At 36.8% G+C, this 21717-nt stretch overlaps 1 protein-coding gene across 1 annotated transcript in view; it reads right to left on the bottom strand.

The window, feature by feature from the left end:
- DPH6 (diphthamine biosynthesis 6) overlaps positions 1-21717 on the bottom strand; it is a gene marked incomplete at both ends in the record, with an annotated part of 177350 nt that overhangs the window by 53294 nt on the left and 102339 nt on the right. The window contains 2 exons of the mRNA XM_079700110.1: positions 12411-12529; positions 17157-17230. Coding sequence (XP_079556236.1) covers positions 12411-12529; positions 17157-17230 — 193 coding nt within the window. The remainder of the gene's footprint in view (positions 1-12410; positions 12530-17156; positions 17231-21717) is intronic.

Here is a 21717-nt window from a genome sequence, read left to right as displayed (position 1 = left end):
CAAAGAGTAGCCCCCGCTCGCTGCAACTAGAGAAAGCCTGCATGCAGCAATGAAGACCCAACGCAGCCAAAAATAAAATAAATAAAATTAAGTAAATTTAAAAAAAAATAGCAACTTCCATAATGAGTAGAATATTCAAGTCTTTCCTGGGTAAGTATTCAGGCCCTCTTCCTATACTGTTGACTGACACAATGTTCCATGAAAGTAAATATTCCATTAGTCCAGTCATTTAAAGCTTTGCTCTCCCTTCAGGGCCGTTTCTATATGTAGTCAGTCTCCTGGAAAAGAGCTCCCTCTAGTGTCTATATTTGGACTAGCAGGTTCTTTTCAACATGAAGAACTTCCAGGAACATTCCATAGTTTGGTGTGATGTAGTACCGCAAGACCAGGATCAAAAATCCCTACAGAACATCTGTCACAGCAGACGCAATAGTAATCAACCCACAACATGTGTTATGACCATGGTACATTAGTGGCATTTGTACAATTTAGGATAATGGCTTGTACACAAAAATAACGTTAAGTCCCATAAGATTATCAATTGGTGTATTATACCAAATACAACTCTGCCTGGGTGTCACAGGTTTTCCATAAATGTACTTTTCATAACTCCAGAGAGAAGTTATAAGTAATATCAATTCATTATATCTCTACCAAATCCATCTCCCTCAAGGGTCATGTTCCAATTTCCTTAAATGAAGTCCATTACATTCACATATTCTGTATTTGAAGGACTAGATCAAGCAGTAAAAATCTGCTCTCCATTATACCTAGGTAGATGTCTTAGCAACATATTGTTTTGCTTTATGCCCACAAAGAGTGCAAAAGCTCTACAGTTCAGAATCCTCCACCTACATAATTCATTAGCAATAATCATCAGAAAAATGATCAGAATGGTAGCTATAGACAATAAAGCAATAACTGAATGGTAACTGTAGTAAACTACCCCTACTCTGAACCATCAATTGGAACACTGTCATTTTGTTGCTTCAAATTATCTAGGTAAAATCTTCACGTAGAGCTCATATATCAGCAACTTCCCTTCTCTGCAGAAGAGAGGTCCAGAGTTTTCCCTCAACATAAGTTAAGTAGTCAGCATCAGATCTGAGAGGGATGCCTAAGAGTGTTATTCTCTAGCTCAGAGGCTCTGGCATGGAGGTCACATGACTGTACTCTGCCACAGAATTGTAATCTACTTATAAGTGCTTTTCCATCTCCTCTGATTCCCTCCATTTCCATTTACTACCTGTTTTGACCCATACCCTTTCCCCTATGATTGGCCTTTCTGGCTCAGTAGATGTATTATAAACCCACAGGGGCAGTAAAAACAGCAGCCGTGTTAGCACTTCTCCTTGGACTGCTCGCAGGCTGGTATTACAGGATTTGACAGATAAAGAATCACAGTACACATGGCCCTGTGTTTACAGATAGGCCTTAATTCATCTCTATGGGTGAAGCTATGACATACCCCTAACAGTCTTTAGGAATATGCACTGTCAAATTTAGTAATATTAATATTGTGTTTTGTGCATTGATAACACTTTATTTTGGTACATATAACTTTAAACTCAGGTCTGAGACCAGTATAGATCAGGCAAAACAAAAGAAAAAATTTGTGAAATAGGGAAAATATATAGTTGTGTACTTGCGTCATCTCCCATCACCTCATTCCTATCTCCCAATCCTAGAACCCTTGCCAGTAGAGTCTTGGCATTACTTCCTATCATAGTCAATATTAGCACAAAATAATTTAACTAATTAAGCTAACCATAAATCTTTTCTTTTCCTTACCAGCCATTTTTTTAATATAGAGAAACACACTCTTTTTTTAAAATTAATTAATTTATTTTTTGCTGCTTTGGGTCTTTGTTTCTGTGCGAGGGCTTTCTCTAGTTGTGGCAAGCGGGGGCCACTCTTCATCACGGTGCGCAGGCCTCTCACTATCGCGGCCTCTCTTGTTGTGGAGCACAGGCTCCAGACGCGCAGGCTCAGTAATTGTGGCTCACAGGCCTAGTTGCTCCGCGGCATGTGGGATCTTCCCAGACCAGTGCTCGAACCCATGTCCCCTGCATTGGCAGGCAGATTCTCAACCACTGCACCACCAGGGAAGCCCTACCAGCCATTTTAATTAACTAGTGCATCAATTCCCCATTCCAATTTTCAATTACATCGCTGCTCTAAGGATGCTAACAAATGTAGTAGGTCCATGAGATATTTCTTGTCCATTTCTGTGTATTTATAGCAGTGAAATGTATACAGTGGTCAGAATATACTGAAGTGGACCAAAAGATGGGGAAATGGCTGCTCCAAACTTTAACTGTACTTCCCAATGTTGCTTAAGTTGAGTAAGGCTTAGTGTTGAATAGGCATCATCTTAGTTAACACTCATTTGCAGTCTCTTGGGGCTTCTGGTAAAGGTCCAATATAATCTACTTGACAGCTAATATGCCAGTCCTTGTCTTTGGGAAATTTTATTCACTGCCCTTTTATTTTCATTTTTAAAATTTGCTTTAAAATAAAATTCACCAATTTTAAGTTTCAGGAAATATATACAGGCATGTAGCCACCATCATAATGATATGGAATATTTCCACCACTCTAAAAAGTTCATGAGAGAAGTTGTAGGCTGTTCTTTTCCTGCTTTGCAGTTAGTCTTTCCCCCAACTCCCAGCATCTGGCAACCAGTTATTTACCATGTGTCTGTATAAGTTTCTATTTTCAAAATGTCATATAAATGGAATAATTATAATATGAAGCTTTACTTGTATCCCACTATTGTGATGCGTTGCAGTTTTTTCATTCAATTCAAATACTTTCTTCTTTGACTAGTGGGTTATTTAGAAGTATATTGGTTAATTTCAAAGTGTGGGGGATTTTCCAGATATATCTGTTAATTTTTGTATTTTCAGAGAACATGCTTTGTCTGATTTCAGTATGATGACATATACTGAGACTTCTTTTATGATCCACAATATGGTTTATCTTGATGAATGGTCCATGTGTGCTTAAATGTGTATTTTGCTGCTAATGCATGAAGTGTTTTATGAGGGGCAAGTAGGGTGAGTTGGCTGGTAGTGTTGTTCAAACTTTCTATATCCTAATAATTTTCTGTCTACTGTACCTGGTTTAGCTATTACTGAAAAAAAAAATGTTGAAAGCTCTGTGTATAACCGTGGATTTGTCCAATTCTCCCTATATCAGTTTCATGTTGTGTATCTTAAGGCACTGTTATGGGTGCACAGATCTTTTAGACTGTTATGCTCTCTTGATAAACTGACCCCTTTATCACTATGAAATGTCCCTCTTTATCCCTAATAGTACTCCTTGTTCTAAAGACTACTTTGTCTGATATTAATATAACCATCTCAGCTTTCTTTGAATTAGTGTTACCATGGAGTATCTTTTTCCATCAATTCACTTTTAACCTATTTATGTCTTTACAATTAAGGCAAGTTTCTTATAGAAAGCATATAGCCTTCTTTTTCATTTTTTTAATTGAATCTGCAAATCCCTCCCTTTTAATTGGAGGTGTCTGAATAATTTACATTTAATTGAATTATTGAAATGATTAAGTTTAAATCTACCATCTTATCTTTTGTTTTCTATTTTTCTCATCTGTTCTGCTTGTTTTTTCCCTTTCTTGACTTCTTTTGTATTATTTTACAATATTCAATTTACTCTCTTATACACCTGTTTTATTTTTTAGTGGTTCTTTATGGTTTACATTTTACATCTGTAAGTTATCAGACCACAATCAAATAGCATTATATAATTATGTATAATTTAAGAATCTTACATATTGTACCTTCATTTCACTGTACTTTCCCCCTTATACTATTTGTGCTACTATAATTATATATCTACGTCCCATATAAACCCCACAACTCACTACCATTATTTTTGCTTTAAATAATCTAGCTTATCTTTTTAAAAGTTAGGAGAATAGATATAAAATTTATCTACTCTATTATTTCATTGCTCTTTATCACCTTGTAAGATTCAAATTTCATCAACTATTATTTCCTTCTGTCCAAAAAACTTCCTTTAATATTACTTGAAATGCAGATCTAAAGATGATGAATCCCCCAATTTTTGTACATCTGAAAATGTCTTTATATGGTCTTCGTTTTGAAATTTATTTTTACTGGGTATAAAATTCTTGGTGACTTTTACTGATTTTCAGTACCTTAAGATATAAATTCATTGTATTCCATTTTGGACAGCTTTTGAGGCAAAGCCTGTTGATTTTTTTATCTTTGCTTTCTGTATAGAATTAATTTTTTCACATTGACTGCTTTTAAGATTTTCTCTTGACCACTGGTTTTCAACAATTTGATGATAATGTGCCTTGTGATTTGCCTCATGTTTCTTCTGGTTGGGTTTACTGAAATTTTGGATCTGTAGATGTAGAGTTTTCATCAAACTGGAAAAATCTTTTGCCCATTATTTTTTCAAATATTCTCCCCATCCTATTTCCTAGGACACTACACCTAAGTTAGTCTGCTTGTTATGGTACCACAGCACACTGATACTGCGTTAATTATTTTCAGTCCTTTTTTCCCTCTATGATTAATTTTTGACAGATACTATTTGTCTTCAGATTCACTCATCTTTTCTGCAATGTCTAATTGCTGTGTATTGTTCATTTCAGATAAGGTATTTTTGAAGTAGTATTTGGGCCTTTTTATATTTTTTATTTCTTATCATAATCATGTTTTCTTCTAGTTTTTCGAGCATTATGATCATATTTATAAGAGCTGTTATAACTTCCTTGCCTGCCAGTTCCAAATCTGGGTGTATTTTGATTGATTTTCTCAGTATTAATCACATGTTCTTGCTTCTTTGCATGCCTGGTAACTAAGACGCAAGGCATTATGAATTTTATACTATGTGTTGGATTTTATTATTTTCCTTTAAATAGTTTTAGATTTTGTTCTGGCATAAGTTAAGTTATTTGAAATCAGTTTGATCCTTTTGAGGCTTGCTTTTAAATTTTGCTAGATCGGATTCGTAGCAGCCTTTAGTCTAAGGCTCATGACTACTAAGGTGATACCTGTTTGAGGACTCTACCTGATATCTCATGTATGATGAGGTCTTTCCACTGGTGGAAACATGGATGTTTCCAGTTTTATCTGAACTCTGGAAATTGTTCAGCCTACTGTTTTTTGATGATTCTTTCTTCAGCTGAAGGTAGCTCCCTTTCACAAATATGCAGATCCATACTCCGCCAAAGACTGAGAGAAGCTTTCTGTAGGTCTACAGAGGTTTCTCTCCATGAAGATCCCTCTGTCTGGTATTCTGTCCCACAAAATTTCAGCACTTGGTCTCTCTGAATTGTGATCTCTGTCTCCTCAGTTCAGTGAAAACTGCCTGAGCTCTCTTTGGGTTCTCTTCCCTTATGCTGCAGTGTAGAAATTACCTCCAGGCAGTTAGCTAAGGCAATTGTAGCACTCACCTCACTCATTTTCTTTCTCTTAGGGATTACAATTTGCTTGTTTTAGCTCAGGTCTCCACTCAAATTTAGATTTCTTTATGGTGGTTCTGCGAATAGGGATGAACAGGATTCCTAAATGATGAATAAGTTTTTGCCTAAATCCAAAAAGCCCTTCTAGTCTTAGATTCTTGTTTATTAGTGAATCTTGTGGGAGATATCAACTTAATTCTCACATTTTGAGGAATGTACCACAGTTGCTCCAGCCCATATAATTCTCAGGAAACTCAAAGACTGAGCTAGCCCTTGAATTTCAGCTGGATTTGTCAGCCAGCCTCTATTTTTCATATATATAATATAGTTCTTAACTCCTCCTGAGTTTCTTCCTCTGAAGAGGCAATTCTCACGATTTTATCAATGCAATGCACTAACTTGGTTGGTATTAATGTTTTTCAAGTCCAAGTCTTACCTCGCTGGATTGTGATGATGAATTTAAACATTACAGTGGCAGCACAGTAAATGTATATTGAGTTCCAGTCCATGAAAATGGAACATATTGTACATGGATGGACTCTGAAACTGGTATTGTAAAGTAGGTGTTGGTCAGCGCTATAATGGCATACTAGTCCCTCTGGTCCTTTTGCACTTCCTGTTTATAGTCTTTTTATATCAGGTACAGCTATAGCAATAAGAAGAACTACCTTGTATAATCCTTGATTGCATATTGTTAACCTCCAGGAACTAGCCAGACTAGATGATTAAACATGAGCAGTGATCTTCTATTGACCTCCTGGAATCCTTATTGCTTAAGTGTTTACTACTAAGAAGGGCCTGGGCAATTCCAAAGGTTTCCATTTAGCATGGCCAGTTAAAACAAAATGAAGGGACAGACTTAGTACACATCCCCTGTAAAAAGGGTAAGGGCAACATATACTATTCACACATAATATCCACACCAATTATGCATTCAGGTAAACATGAAATGAGCACAGGAGAAGCTCAACAGTTATATTTTCCAATTTCTAACCTTAGCCCTACTTTGGTTTTCTCCACTACAGCATTCCTATATACCACAAATTTCACCCTCAGCCTTTCAGTGCACAATTCCTATCTTTTGTAGGGATTACATAGGATACTGAGCCCAGTATCTAACTAAATAGTTTTGCATTCCACCCCAACAGTGTATGTAGCCTAAGATTCCCTGCTACGGACTGGGCAAACAGATCCGACTTCTCAGTGTTTTTCAGATTCTACGGCTTTCTGAGAGAATAAATTCAGTCCCCTTTTTATTTTCCATTGTAAATCATGATCCTCATAATTGGGCTAAATTTCTCCAGAACAGATAGAATGAATTTGCTGAAGCATTTTAAAAGGTGGTGCCAGGGGCTTCCCTGGTGGCGCAGTGGTTGAGAATCTGCCTGCTAATGCAGGGGACACGGGTTCGAGCCCTGGTCTGGGAAGATCCCACATGCCATGGGGCAACTAGGCCCGTGAGCCACAACTACTGAGCCTGCGCGTCTGGAGCCTGTGCTCTGCAACAAGAGAGGCCGCGACAGTGAGAGGCCTGTGCGCCGCAATGAAGAGTGGCCCCCACTCACCGCAACCAGAGAAAGCCCTCGCACAGAAACGAAGACCCAACAAAGCCAAAATAAATAAATTAATTAATAAACTCCTACCCCCAACATAAAAAAAAAAAAAGGTGGTGCCAGAATGCCTCTCCCATTTCCTAAAACTTAATAGTGCTTTATTAGATCCTTAGTACAAACTCCATCAATTTCCTACTTTGTCAACCCATTTTTCAGAAGTCATCTGAACAACTCCACCTGGTTGAGCCAGTTACTGTTCTCCTATCTTTTCATTTCTGTTTTTTTTTTTTTTTTTTTTTTGCGGTACGCGGGCCTCTCACTGTTGTGGCCTCTCCCGTTGTGGAGCACAGGCTCCAGATGCGCAGGCTCAGCGGCCATGGCTCACAGGCCCAGCCGCTCTGCGGCATGTGGGATCCTCCTGGACCGGGGCACGAACCCGTGTCCCCTGCATCGGCAGGCGGACTCTCAATCACTGTGTCACCAGGTAAGCCCATTCATTTCTCTCCTTTCTGCCTCCTTTGTTTTGGATACTTGGCAGTTTTTTCACAATGCAGCCCTATGCATGGTAACTAAGCCAGCAGATCAGTTACTGCCCTGAATAGTCTCTTGGCTTCCCAAGAGCAATGTTTTCATGATGACCTACTCGCATGACTTCATCATTTATGCCAATGGCATCAAATTATGTGTCTCCCTCTGGTCTTAATAAAGCCAGTCTAGGGTTAATTGTAACTCATACCATTTCTATTATTGCTTTGGAAGGAGTATTCCATGTGTAGTTCAGGGAAGGGGTGAGGCACCTACTCTTCTCAGGGTAAGATTGCCAAATCCCAACCATAATGCACTATAGCAAGTTAGTTGTCATACCGTTCAGAAGTATACAGAATGGACTGTCATATCATCCATCTGCTCAACCTCGATACTCCTTTCCATTCAACAATGTCTAGAATAGTGATATGGCTTGCTGATTGTTAATTCTAAAAACCATGTCAATAATCATTCCCCAGGCTTCTGCTGCTATTTTCTATAAAGAGCACTAACTCTTAAACAGAATACTCTTAGCATTGAGTAGTCACCTGACCTTGGTCTCCAACTACCTGTATGGTATTTCTACTGATCAATTTAGTTACTTTGTTAGCAAATATATATGGAAACAGAAGGTTTTCCAGTGATGGGTAAAGATAGTCTCAAGCTTTTTCTCCAACTACTCTTTTTTTGTTGTTTTTAAACTGTCCTGCTTTTACCGCGGCTGCTAACAATAGTTAAGTCCTCATCACCATTTTCTACCCTTTTTTTTCTTGCCAAAAGGTGTCTTATATATCTGTGGGTCTGAAAAACAAAATCTCACTGACTAGGCCAATTTGCAATAACAAAAGACTGTACTGTGAAATCAGACTCATACAAACCAGAGACCTTACCTAGTATCAAGCTTTACTAATAATTCCAAGGATTCAAGCAATCAAAGGGCCAGGTGAAGCAGGGAGAGGGCCAGAACTATGAGTGAAGCCCTCCAGGTGTTTTCTGGTTACACTGAACCTGCCTTGAACCAGGTCAACAGGTAAGGTCTCTAAGCAATGTATGTAGTTTATATCACTTACATAGAAAATAGCTACCTCAGTCATAAAACATCTTGATTGATTTCCTATTCAGATAGTTACATACCTTACATGACATGTTCCAGGGAGCCATGCCCCCAAACCCAAATATTCCAGGTTTGTTTACCAAAACCAACCATAGCAACCAGACACGTCCTGCTAAAGGCAGTTTAAAGATAAGGACTCCTCCACACTAGTAAATATCATTAGTGATTTTGTTTTGTTTATTTTTGCCATAACATCTGTAATTAATGTTTATAAGGAGAGTTCTTCCTTTTTTTCCAGGGGACTTATCCCAATTACTGGAAAGAATGGATTACAGACCTACTACTACTTGATCTTTTGTTCCCAGTAATTATGGGATCTTCTAATCAATAACATCTCCTATGTCCTTGAGAATCAAGAACATTTTTCACTGTGGAAGAAAGCACAGATGGAAGACAGAATAATTATAGTCCTTATATAGTCCTAAATTTGATTTCAAAATATCATGAACTCCCGAGGTTATACATATACACATACACATATATCATTTCCCATTTAAAAAAACCCCAAGGCCTTCTTAAAGAAATGGGTGTTCTAGGTCTGGGGCAGAAAATGTACAAAATGACACTATATGTTCATAGCAGTACTATTTATAATGGTACCAAACTAGAAACTACCCACAGGCTATGGAAGATAGAATGGACAATTCAACTGTGGTTTACTCCTACAATGGAACACTACACTATAAGGAGAAATGAGCAAACTATTGCATCATTCAATAACGTGGATGAATCTCATAAGCATAATGTTGAGCCAAAGAAGCCAGACACAATGGAGCCTATATTCTATGATTCAGCCATATAAAATTCAAAAACAGGAAAAATGAATCTATGGTATTAAGTATCAGAAGAGCTATTACCTCTGGGAGGGCAAGGCAAGTATTGACTAGGGAGATATTAGCAATATTCTATATCTAGATTTGGGTGTTGATTACATAGATATGTTCACTTTTTGAAAATTCATCAAGTTGGACACAAGAATTTGTGCAATTTTTGTATTTATGTTATACTTCAATAAAAGGTTAATTAAAAACAAAACAAAACATGAAGTAAATCTACATTTATTGACATGGAAAAAAAAATCTCCAAAACATATTGTTGAGTGAAAAAAGGCAAAGTTGCCCATCAATACACAGAGTAAGATACTCTTCATATAATATTTCTATGTAGAAGTACTATGATTGTTTTATGGCTTTTTAAATATTACATATACACATACCAAAAAAGTGATTTAAAAGATGATCAGCATCACTCTGGTGGGTATCTCTGGTAAAGGGAATCATTGGCAGCAGAGGAGCAGATAGAAAACACATCAAATCTTTTCTGGAACCATGAAAATTTAACATTACATGGCAAGAATGTTTTCATGTAATACTCATACAATTAAAAATAAATATTTCTAAAAGGCAGGATTGTTCTTAAATCCAATGTGGAAACACTTCTGTAAATAAGTCTAAAACCCAGAAACCTCTTTAAGCACTAAGCCGTTAATGTGAAAATTTCACGAGTTCACTCACGCCTGCAAGACACCAAGGTTGTGTAACACAATTATTCGAAATTTGTTTTTTATACGTCCATATAGAATCAACCCTTTTATTTATTTTTAATTTTTTAATTTTTTTTTATTTTTTGCGGTATGTGGGCCTCTCACTGTTGTGGCCTCTCCCGTTGCGGAGCACAGGGCGCAGGCTCAACGGCCATGGCTCACGGGCCCAGCCACTCCGTGGCACGTGGGATCTTCCCAGACCGGGGCATGAACCCGTGTCCCCTGCATCAGCAGGCAGACTCTCAACCACTGCGCCACCAGGGAAGCCCTAGAATCAACCCTTTTATAAGACCATTCCATAATCTCACGGGCCACAAAATTTTGCTGACCCCCTCTGTGAATGGAAAGGTCCTATTGTCCCATTTTTTGTTCAAAACTTTTTCTGAAAATTTTAAAGTGTGTGTGTGTGTAAGCTTGGAAACCTATATTCCGTCATTTATGTTTGTGTCTTTAGAAGGAATGTGCCACTCAACAAATCTTTCTTTAATAGTGTTCTTGAGAATAACTTTCATCTTTGCACACCTATAGGCAATCAATAGAAACTACGTGCTGTAAATGTTCAAATTGGATCTATACTTTTGTCATTGGGATGTCAAGGACAGATTATCTCAGTTTTATATTTTGCCCAAAAGTTTAATACAGTTAATCACCATCCCCAACCTTTACAGAGAGGCGCACACACATCCACACACACAAATGAAAAGACAAGCAATATCAGCCACATACTATAATAAAGGTGCAGTAAGGTCATATTCTATTGCTCTGTCTTTCTAACAGGGCAGGATCTCTCAGGGTTCTAATCCATTCCATTTTCTAGTAGTAAAAGGGACAGAATATGTACTGTCCAGTGAGGTGTCACATGAACTTCATTACAGAACTATGCAATCTGAGAAAATCCAAAAGAGAGTGAGAGACAAAGAAAGTGAGAGAGCATATTCTGTATACATTCATATAGAAACTCATATGACAAATATATCTGTAGTGAGAACTTCAATCATAAGAGTTATTGAGCAACATTTTCTCAAAAATGAGAACACAACACCACCTCAATGTTTTTAACAGCTAAGGAGATCAACTGCATGTTCTCTAAATAAGGCTTTCCACTAAAGATAACACCTCAACTTCCACAAGAGGAGAGTAGCTTGGTGTTTACCAAGAAGAAATATTATGGAATCTTCCTTTTAATGCTGTTTAAAATGTGAAATTATCTGTGAAATCTTCCACAGCTTTGGACCTTGTTATTTTAGAGATCAGCAAGGTGAACACTCTCAAATGAGGTACATGTTTTAGGCTTTGAGAACCCTGAGGCTCCAGGGCATTTACTGTAATAGGTTCATGAAATAAATGAATTGGGCTCAAATCCCATGGTTTCTTGAAAATGAATGTAATTATAAAAATTCAAAGCAACAAATTAAATGTGTTCGTATGTAATATCCATTTTTGAATCAGATTACCACCTGCCTGTTGTGTCTATGCTAACTGATCAAATGACATTTTCTCAAACATGAATTTCTCATCATCCTCAACAAAAACCCACTACATGGCTTATTTCTGATACCACAAACAAAGACAATCCTTCTATTTCAGCATTATTCAATGTATGTTAAAAAAATACAAGGAAAATATCATGTGTTGTACCAATACAGATTTTAAAAAGCTTCAAAAAAATCAAACTATATTTTCTGTTTCCTATGAATATGAATTCCATATCTTATAAAAAGAACTTAAATTGAAGGACCACAATATAATACCAGTTTTAGAGGTAGTTATATACTAAAAAAAGAAAAGAGGCTCACTATTAATCACTTTGGTTAATAATCAAAAGCCCATTTTTTTTTTTTTTTTTTTTTTTTTTTTGCTGTACGCGGGCCTCTCACTGTTGTGACCTCTCCCGTTGCGGAACACAGGCTCCGGACGCGCAGGTCCAGCGGCCATGGCTCACGGGCCCAGGCGCTCCACGGCATGTGGGATCCTCCCGGACTGGGGCACAAACCCGTGTCCCCTGCATCAGCAGGTGGACTCTCAACCACTGTGCCACCAGGGAAGCCCCAAAAGCCCATTTTAAAACTTCCCCTTACTCAATTTCTTCAGCTTGTGACTCCACATTTTTATATTCTAAGTTATTCTTCCTTTTTACTTGTAATTGCTTATTAGTGAACTCAGATTATCTGTGTGGTAACAGACAGCTCCCTTGGAATTCTGGTTACATACCTAGAGCTGCTACTTTGATGATGATTGCTTGAACGTTAGATGATATCATCTCTCGGAGCAAATCTTCCTGATTTCTTTGCCAAAGGTAAGCTAAAGGCTGGAGATCAAGCCTTTTACACCTATAACATAATTTTTTAAAAATCAGATGATATCTTAATGTTCTATACTTGGATCCATAGCAATTACTTTGATTTTAAACATACTGCTTCTCTCAAGGATTTTAGCATATAAAATACTTTAAAAAACACATTTTGCATAATGAAGTTTATATATACAACATAAATATATTTAATTTCCATGGGCTATGCAAAAACAGATAAAAATGAAATCTCCAGGCAGATTAGAAATATTAATTTTAGTAAGACTCTAAGTTTAGAAATCTATGCAAAAAAGCTTCCAAATGCTAATGGATGTTTATTCTTGTTTTAGAACTTTCTTGGGTATCAAAATTGTGAAGCACAGGCAAATACATTTATCCTAATAAAATAATTATATATTGATTACATTTATAATACCTATGATTATATGAATTATTGTTACCTAATAACTCTGAAATTTTTTTTAAAGAATTTGACTCTGAGAGGGGGAGGGATAAATTAGAAGTATGGGAGTTAACAGATAAAAATTACTATACATAAAATAGATAAACAAGGGTTTACTGTATAGCACAGGGAACTATATTCAAAATCTTGTAATAACTTATAATGGAAAAGAATCTGAAAAAAATATATACCTGAATCACTTTGCTGTACACGTGAAACTAACATAATATTGTAAATCAACTATACTTCAATAAAAAAAGAGAAGAAAGGTAAAATAAAGATATGTTAATACAAACAAAAAGAATTAAGAAAAAGCATAATCATAATGACAGCAAAAAAAAAAAAAAAGAATTCCACTGAGTGAAAAGAAAATAGTAAGAACAAAAAGTACATTCATTGAATACCTAGTATGCTGCAGGTATTGTACTACATATTTTACATTATGTTGCTGTAGAAAGAATGCAGATTTTGGATTCCAGACAAATCTGAGTTTGAAACCTCCTTCTACACTCACTAGCTGCATGACTTTGACAAGTCAGAGCTAAGCTCCAGGCCTTTAGTTTCCCAGTTCATACATACGGACAAAAATATTTCCTTCCAAAGTTCTTGAGAAGATTAAAATATTAGAAAGTGAAGTCATTCATTATTCCTCTTTTCTTCACATTCCACATCCAATCTACCACAATGAAGAATATGACCACTCCTCACCAATACCACTGCTAACATGCTGGTCTGAGCCACCAGTATCTCCCCTAACTTCTTCCCATTTCCATTCTTGCCCTTTTAAAATCAGTTTTCAATACAGTAGCCAGTGTGACCCTTTTAAAACATAAACGGATCATGGGATTTCTCTGCTCAGAACTCTCCCCATTACTCCTAGTAAATGAGACCTACATGGATCTCACCCTGGTTGACTCTCATACCTCATCTCCCACTACTCTCCTCTCACTCCAACCCGCCACCCCTGGCCTGCTCACTCTTGCCTAACACACTTGCCATGTTCCCTACCTTCCTCATTTGCTTTATGCCCTTGCTTAAATGTCACTTTCTCAGGGAGGACCAACTGATTAAAATTAATGTAGATAAATTGATTAATTGATTAAAAGTAATGTAGATAAAAAATGTAGTACAATACCTGGATAAAATAGGTCTTCAGTAAATGGTAGTCAGAGCCAAGTGCCTTGTGGCTGAGATCAGATTTCAAATTAAAAAAACATAGCTCTAAACCCCATCATCCCTAGTGTCAGTAAGGTTTCCTGGCTGACTACTCCAGCACACACTGAATTCTTTCTCAGATAATCCCAGTACCTATTAAATGTACCACACGTTTAGTCATTTGCTCATATATGGTCTTAGGAATATCACTCTTTTTCATGCACATATACCCTGACCTTCAAAGAAACCAAAATCTTTATGAATGTGGAGACTTTTATCAGTATATAATTTACCTTTCTAAAATGTCCTGAGCATCTAAAGCAATGTGGAGGCAGTTAATAAATACAAAAATAATAAAACTGTAACTATCCATGTAACACAAGCATTAGTTTTTGCTGTCCTATCACCAATCTTTAATGCCTACTAATCAAACTTCTCTCCACCTTTTTCAGCTAAAAGGTTTTGTCTTTTTTTTTTGAAAAAAATTTGATTCCTTCCAGGCCTTATTGCAAAATTCTTGATTGTTTCTTTGGTATCCCTGATCTTTTGGCTATTTTTAGACTTAAGTCATACTTCTTTACCTATTTAAATTCTTTAACAGTTTAAAATATCATGGCTGGGGCTTCCCTGGTGGCGCAGTGGTTGAGAGTCCACCTGCCAATGCAGGGGACGCAGGTTCGTGCCCAGGCCCGGGAGGATCCCACATGCCGTGGGGCAGCTGGGCCCGTGAGCCATGGCCGCTGAGCCTGTACGTCTGGAGCCTGTGCTCCGCGGCGGGAAAGGCCACAACAGTGAGAGGCCCGTGTACCGCAAAAAAAAAAAAAAAAAATTATCATGGCTGAAATAAGCTTCCTCTGTAAATCACTGTTGTATTTGAGCTTGTGACATCTATTAATTGCTTTATACCTTGAAAATATAATGATGCAACACAAACTACAAATTGAAGATCAGCTAATTCAAAACTGAGTTTGTATACCAACAGACTCCCAATAACACTGCTTTACAATTTTCAAGGATTAAATTATTACAGATGTGCTTTATGGTATATAATCTGGGCATCTTAAACCATGTGTTGAAGTGTACCTGAGACTGCATTTTGAGAAACAGCTTGCCTCTACCTATGAGTAATCAATGGGCCCTTCTCCTATTTAGATACTGCTATAAGGCAGCTTCACCTCAGGAGCACATTTTCATTCAGCTCCTTAAAGCTTTCATAAATAGATGTCAGCCCTATCTGCAGCTTGGCTACCCAGTGAACCATGTAGGTTTGAACTTATTTAAAAACAAAGATTTTTAAACAAAATAATTCTCAGAGAACATGACTTAAAACTTGATGAGAATAATATTATTTTTAACATATGGCTAAGGGATATGCAATCCATCTCCATCTATAAATCAGCTGTTCTCAAATGTAGGCAGACAGAATGTAAGGAAAACTTTTTCCAAATACACGTTTGACCTCCTCCCCCACTTCCACCTCCACTCTCCATTGTCCAGAGATTCTGATAGTCCCCCAAATATGAGATCATCATACTTCTTTTTGTTTATTTATTCTTTGCCCTGCTTTCTCTTCACTTACTTTTAAAATTCTATATATTTAACTGCCTTAAATTCATCATGGAATTAGAGAGAAAATAAATAAAATAAAAAATAAAACAAGTTTTCAAGTCTATTAATATGTGAGTTTTTAATGAGATAGTCAATATGAATGTTTCTTTGTCAAGAACATGAAACTATTACATAAATACAGCCCTTATCTTATTTTCATTTACCCTTTTAAATGGCAAAATCATTTATTTCTACGTCGAACTGTGCTCAAGATTAATAGTGAAGTCCTTATTTTCTGTTTTGCTAATATAATGACATGTAAAGTCTCTACGCAATATTTTATTTATCCGAATAAATTAAAAATGAAAATTAAATTCATTTGTGGGTGTTTTGCCAAGCCAACGTTTAATAATCATTATTTTTTTTTTTTTAAAGAAGATGTTGGGGGTAGGAGTTTATTAATTAATTAATTTATTTTGGCTGTGTTGGGTCTTCATTTCTGTGCGAGGGCTTTCTCTAGTTGTGGCAGGCGGGGGCCACTCTTCATCGCGGTGCGCGGGCCTCTCACTATTGCGGCCTCTCTTGTTGCGGAGCACAGGCTCCAGACGCGCAGGCTCAGTAGTTGTGGCTCACGGGCCTAGTTGCTCCGTGGCACGTGGGATCCTCCCAGACCAGGGCCCGAACCCATGTCCCCTGCATTAGCAGGCAGATTCTCAACCACTGCGCCACCAGGGAAGCCCTAATAATCATTATTTTCATCTGACCTTATGTTTTTTGAGTAGATCAAAGGAGTTGACTATTTTGGTACTTGTACAGACAATGTTTTACTAGTACTACATTGCTTGGGAGGTGGGGGAGATGGGAGGAGCAACAATCTAAAAATTCCTTTAAAGTTGAATGGCTTTTTATAGAAGTATTTCAATCTCATGAATAGTTTTAGTCAAGAATTGAATTCTAAGGACCAAAGAAGAAGAGATTTCTTAATACATTAAAAAAAAATTACTGCACTTTTATTACAAATGATGATAAGTTAAGATATTAAAAGGGTGTACTAATTCAAATAAGGAAAAATTGAAAATAATACTTTGACTTCAAAAAAATCTTTGTTTCAATTTTTTATTATAAATAATTTATTTTTCCTTATGGTAAGAAAGTAAGTTTTCTCATGTGTTGATATAAGGATAGAAAAAAAGTAAAAGTGCAACTTTTGTTACTTAGGGCAATACATTTAGTTTCATGGGGCATGTAGGGCAAAACCGTATCTATTTATTATTTGGATACAATTATCTATTTATTATTGGGGTATAGTTGTTTTACAATGTTGTGTTAGTTTCTACTGTACAGCGAAATGGAGTTCCCTGGGCTATACAGCAGGTTCTCATTATTTATCTATTTTATACATATTAGTGTATATATGTCAATCCCACACTGATTTTTTATTTAGTCACATTCTTAAAATACATAAACTTTAAAAATATAGGACAAATTAACATTTTCTTACACATTTTCCACTCGAACATGCTGATAGTCAGAGAGTATAGCACCTACTGATATTCCCTCTACTTCTTCTTTTTCCTGAAAATAAAGAAAAAAATATGATTAAAAAATAAATAACATGTGGCTCTGCATCATGTTCTAAAAATTATAAATGAACCGTGTTTCATTTAGAAGACCACCTTGAAACAGAATAACTTACTGGAAGTGCAATCCACATTCAGAAAAAAAGAAAGTATATTAAAAATATATATATTTAAGTCACCCTCTCAGCTCTGGGGTGAAATAATTATTCTTTTTACCTAAAATCCAAATAACTGGAGACCATTTTCCATGGAGAAGATAAAGGCAGCACTTCCAAAATGTTTTCTCACTTGATATATTTTTAAAGATTCACTGATGTTTGATAGAAATTTCCAAGAAATTTCTATTTAAGGACAATGTATTCCCAAGTTGAGTACCTTTTTTTAAAAAAAATTAAGCAATGGTATAAGTAGATAAAGGAATACAATGATTTTAATCCATATCTTAAAGTGATTGACATAGGAGCATCCAGGAAGCAGAGATGATAGAGGCACTGCCTGTATAACAGTACAGAATAGTGGATAAAGAAATCTAGGATGAGAAGCAAGCAATGAATTATTATCAGTAGAGCTGAGAACATCTAGCAGTATATCCAGCAGAGTCCCCCAGGGATGAGGACTAGTCTATCCAACATAGCCATTAATGACATGGAGGAGAATGTAAATTCAAATATGATCAAGTTTACAGATGATACAAAGCTAGGATGGATTATAAAGAAAAGAAAATCAATCAAGTACCTGGATGGATATGGACAACTTGGGGACTTGAAAGGACACGTCTAAGATGAGATTTAATGTAAAGAAGTATAAAATAATACCCTTAAGGAAGAATCATACACAACACAGGTATAAACTAGGGAAATGTTATCTAGAAAACAGATACGAAGGAAGTGACTGGGGGGTGATTACTAATAACAACCTGAATAGAAATTCTCTGAATAGGCATAAAAGAAAAGTCATCCTAGCCTATGGAGTACAGAAGAAACTACTTCAGAGAGATGACTTCATTATTAACACTGGTCTTTCCAAACTTGGAAACCTACAAAAAAGAACAATAGTGTTTCACATAAAAATAAATGTAATACTTGGAGACATTCTAAAATAACCCCGAATGTCCTAAAATGATGCCACAATAAATAAACAAAAATGCACAACAGGAATCTCTCATGTCTTTGAAGATAAAGCCAATTTAAAATTTCCCCTCTAAAATGATAGAGAAACATCTTTCTAAACCTCCCCAAAATAAAATGATTCTTTCTAGTAGATAAGGATTCCAGGAAAAGAGCTATTTCCTTTGCTTTCCTATTTCAGCAACTTTGTGAGAACATTTGCTTGTAACCTTTCTCTAACCTTCCTAGCCATTTTCTTTTCATAAAAGTCATTGTATTACTAGAAAAAAGCACGCCATAGTGATCCTCATTAAATGCAAATATGGCATAGGATCATAGAATAGTGAATAATGTTATCAAAAATCAAAATTTTAGTTATATTCTTTTACCATATATTGTTTAACTGACAAAAGAAAATATAAGGTACTGAATAGTATATGTGTGTGTGTGTGTGTGTGTTTCTCTATAGATCATGAAAACAAACACAAGTCATTCGTGTTTTTCTTTCTAAACTAAGTCAAGCCACTGTTAAAATAATAATTGGCATTTACTCTCCACTTAAAACGTGTTAATGTTCTATAATTCTCATTTAATGTTCACTACAACCCTAAAATAATTATTTAATTCTTCTTAGTCTACATGCATTGTGAACATTGAGTAATATAATACACATAAGTAACAGTGACTAGCATCTAGTGAGCACTCAGTAAATATTTTCTTCTGTCATTATCATAATCTTTGTTATCAATAATACTACTTTTATAACTACTTCTGTTACTACTTCTACTATTACTACTACTGACCACCACCACCACTGCAACTAGATAAAGGCCTAACTTGACAAACAAAGCCCTTCATTCCTGGGGTTTTTTTTTTTTTTTTTTTTTTTTTTTTTGCGGTAGGCGGGCCTCTCACTGTTGTGGCCTCTCCCCTTGCGGAGCACAGGCTCCGGACGCGCAGGCTCAGCGGCCATGGCTCACGGGCCCAGCCGCTCCGCGGCATGTGGGATCCTCCCAGACCGGGGCACGAACCCGTGTCCCCTGCATCGGCAGGCGGACTCCCAACCACTGCGCCACCAGGGAAGCCCATTCCTGGGTTTTAATCTCTTGCTCATTATCACTTTTTAACTAGCTTACTAACCCATGGTAGTTAATTTTATGTGTCAACTTGACTAGGCTAAGGGGTACCCATTGCTGGTAAAACATTATTTCTCTGAGGAAGTTTCTGGAAGAGATTACGATTTGAATTCGTAGAGTGGGTAAAAAAGATTGCCCTAACCAATGCAGGTGAGCATCATCCAACCTGTTGAGGACCTGAATAGAACAAAAAGGTAGAGGAGGGGCACATTTACTCTCTGCTTGAGCTGGGACATCCATTTTCTTCTGTCCTCAGACAACAGTGCTCCTGGTTCTTGGGCCTTTGGACTCAGAGTGGAATTTACAACACTGGCCCCCTTATTCTCAGGCTTTTGGGTTTAGACTGGAACTATATACTACCAGCTTTTTAGGTGTCCAGCCTGCAAATGGAGAGCGTGGGACTTCTTAGCTTCCATAATCAGATGAGTTAATCCCTCAAAATAAATCTCTTTCTATATATCTTTATATATCCTATTGGTCCTGTTTCTCTGGAGAACACTGACTAATACATAACCCTTGACAACCAACTCTACAGTCCAGTCACACAAATGTTTCTAACCTAGTGAGCCCTGAATAATCCAAGGATAAGTAAGACTTCTGTTGAATCCTTAATCATTCAGAACATACTACTAATTTTGAAGAAAGAGATCTATAAAAGATAAAAATCTATCACACAGTCAATCTACTCTGCAGAAAATACACAGCTAAGCTCAGGTCCCACCTGAGCTACCAGAGTACCAGAATAAAAGGTGTTATACCGAGGCAGCATAAAGACATAGCCAAATAAATCACCCTGTGACATAACTGAAATAAAAATAAATGTGCTGCAGGGACTTCCTTGGTGGTCCAGTGGGTAAGACTCCACGCTCCCAAGCAGGGGGCCCAGGTTCGATCCCTAGTTGGGGAACTAGATCCCACAGGCATGCCACAGTGAAGATCCCGTGTGCCACAATTAAGACCCTGTGCAGCCAAAATAAATAAATAAATATTTTAAAATAAATAAATAAGTAAATAAATGTGCTGCAGAAAACAGTTAATATAGAATCTGAGACCCAGAAATCTGACCAGATTCGAACCAACTTCCCATGATCAATCCCATGCCCACTAAGCAACCTTAGGTTGCCTTGTTATTGTCAAACCCAGAAGGATGGTGCTAATCCATAAAGACAAGCATTCTCATCCACTTAACAAAAATGGTCTACATTATGAATCAACAAATTGGCATTCAAGCCTATACATTAGTCTTAAATGAATTTGGTCTGTATTTGTCTATACTAAAGAGACTGATAACTTCTTGGTACATTGTCAAAATCAAGTCTCTAGTCTGGAGAGCTATACCACAGTACTCACCAAAATAATATTCCCAAGCTTAACCAGCCATGTAACCTCTTCTAACAATAATGCTAATTGTCATGTCATCATTCTTTAATGGTTCACCTAATATTAAAACATGTAACCAAAAATGTTTTATATGTCCATACTATGTACCAGTTTAATAAATAAGATTAGCTCTACTGTTGGGAGATTAAGGCACCAAAACTAAGTAATAAAGAAAGTGATATGAAAGCAAAAAGGTGGGGAAGGTTTCACAGAAGAAGTAGACTTCAGGGCCTACTCATCAAGGATATATTTGATTTTGTTGAGAAAGGAAAGAAAGGTAGTAGGGAACAATTCAGACAGAGTGAAGAATATGAACCAAGGCAACAAAATAAAGTGTTTGGCATATTAGGAGGTGGTCAGCAGTGTGGGGTAGCTGGAGCTGAAAGCACACATCAAGAAGTGGAAGGAAAAAAGGATGGAAAAGCAAACTGGGATCAGATTGGTCAGAAATGTGGCTTGCATCCTGAAGGTAACAGAGAACCCTTCCCTGTAGAAAATTTTTTCTGACCAACTCCTGTGGTACAATTCACATACAATAAATTGCATCTATTTAAAGTGCACAATTCAATGAGTTTTGACAAACCCACACACCAGTGAAACTGCCACCACAATCGAGATTACTGATTACTCCCAAAAGATACCTTGTGCCTCTTTGCAGCCCAACCCTTCCCCTTTACTCCTGGCTTTATACAATTTCTGATCTGTTTTATGTCAGTATATATTAGTTTACATTTTCTGTAATGTTATATAAATAGCATCCTACAATATGTATTCTTTGTTTCTAGCTTCTTTCACTCAGTGTGATTTTGAGGTTCATCCATGTTGTATGTGTACCCATAGTTCATTCCTTCTATTCCATT

Source organism: Hyperoodon ampullatus (assembly GCF_949752795.1).
Source record: "Hyperoodon ampullatus genome assembly, chromosome: 3".
Taxonomy (NCBI): Eukaryota; Metazoa; Chordata; class Mammalia; order Artiodactyla; family Ziphiidae; genus Hyperoodon; species Hyperoodon ampullatus.
The sequence above is the reverse complement of the archived record's forward strand: the minus strand, read 5'-3'. Positions and strand labels throughout refer to the sequence as shown.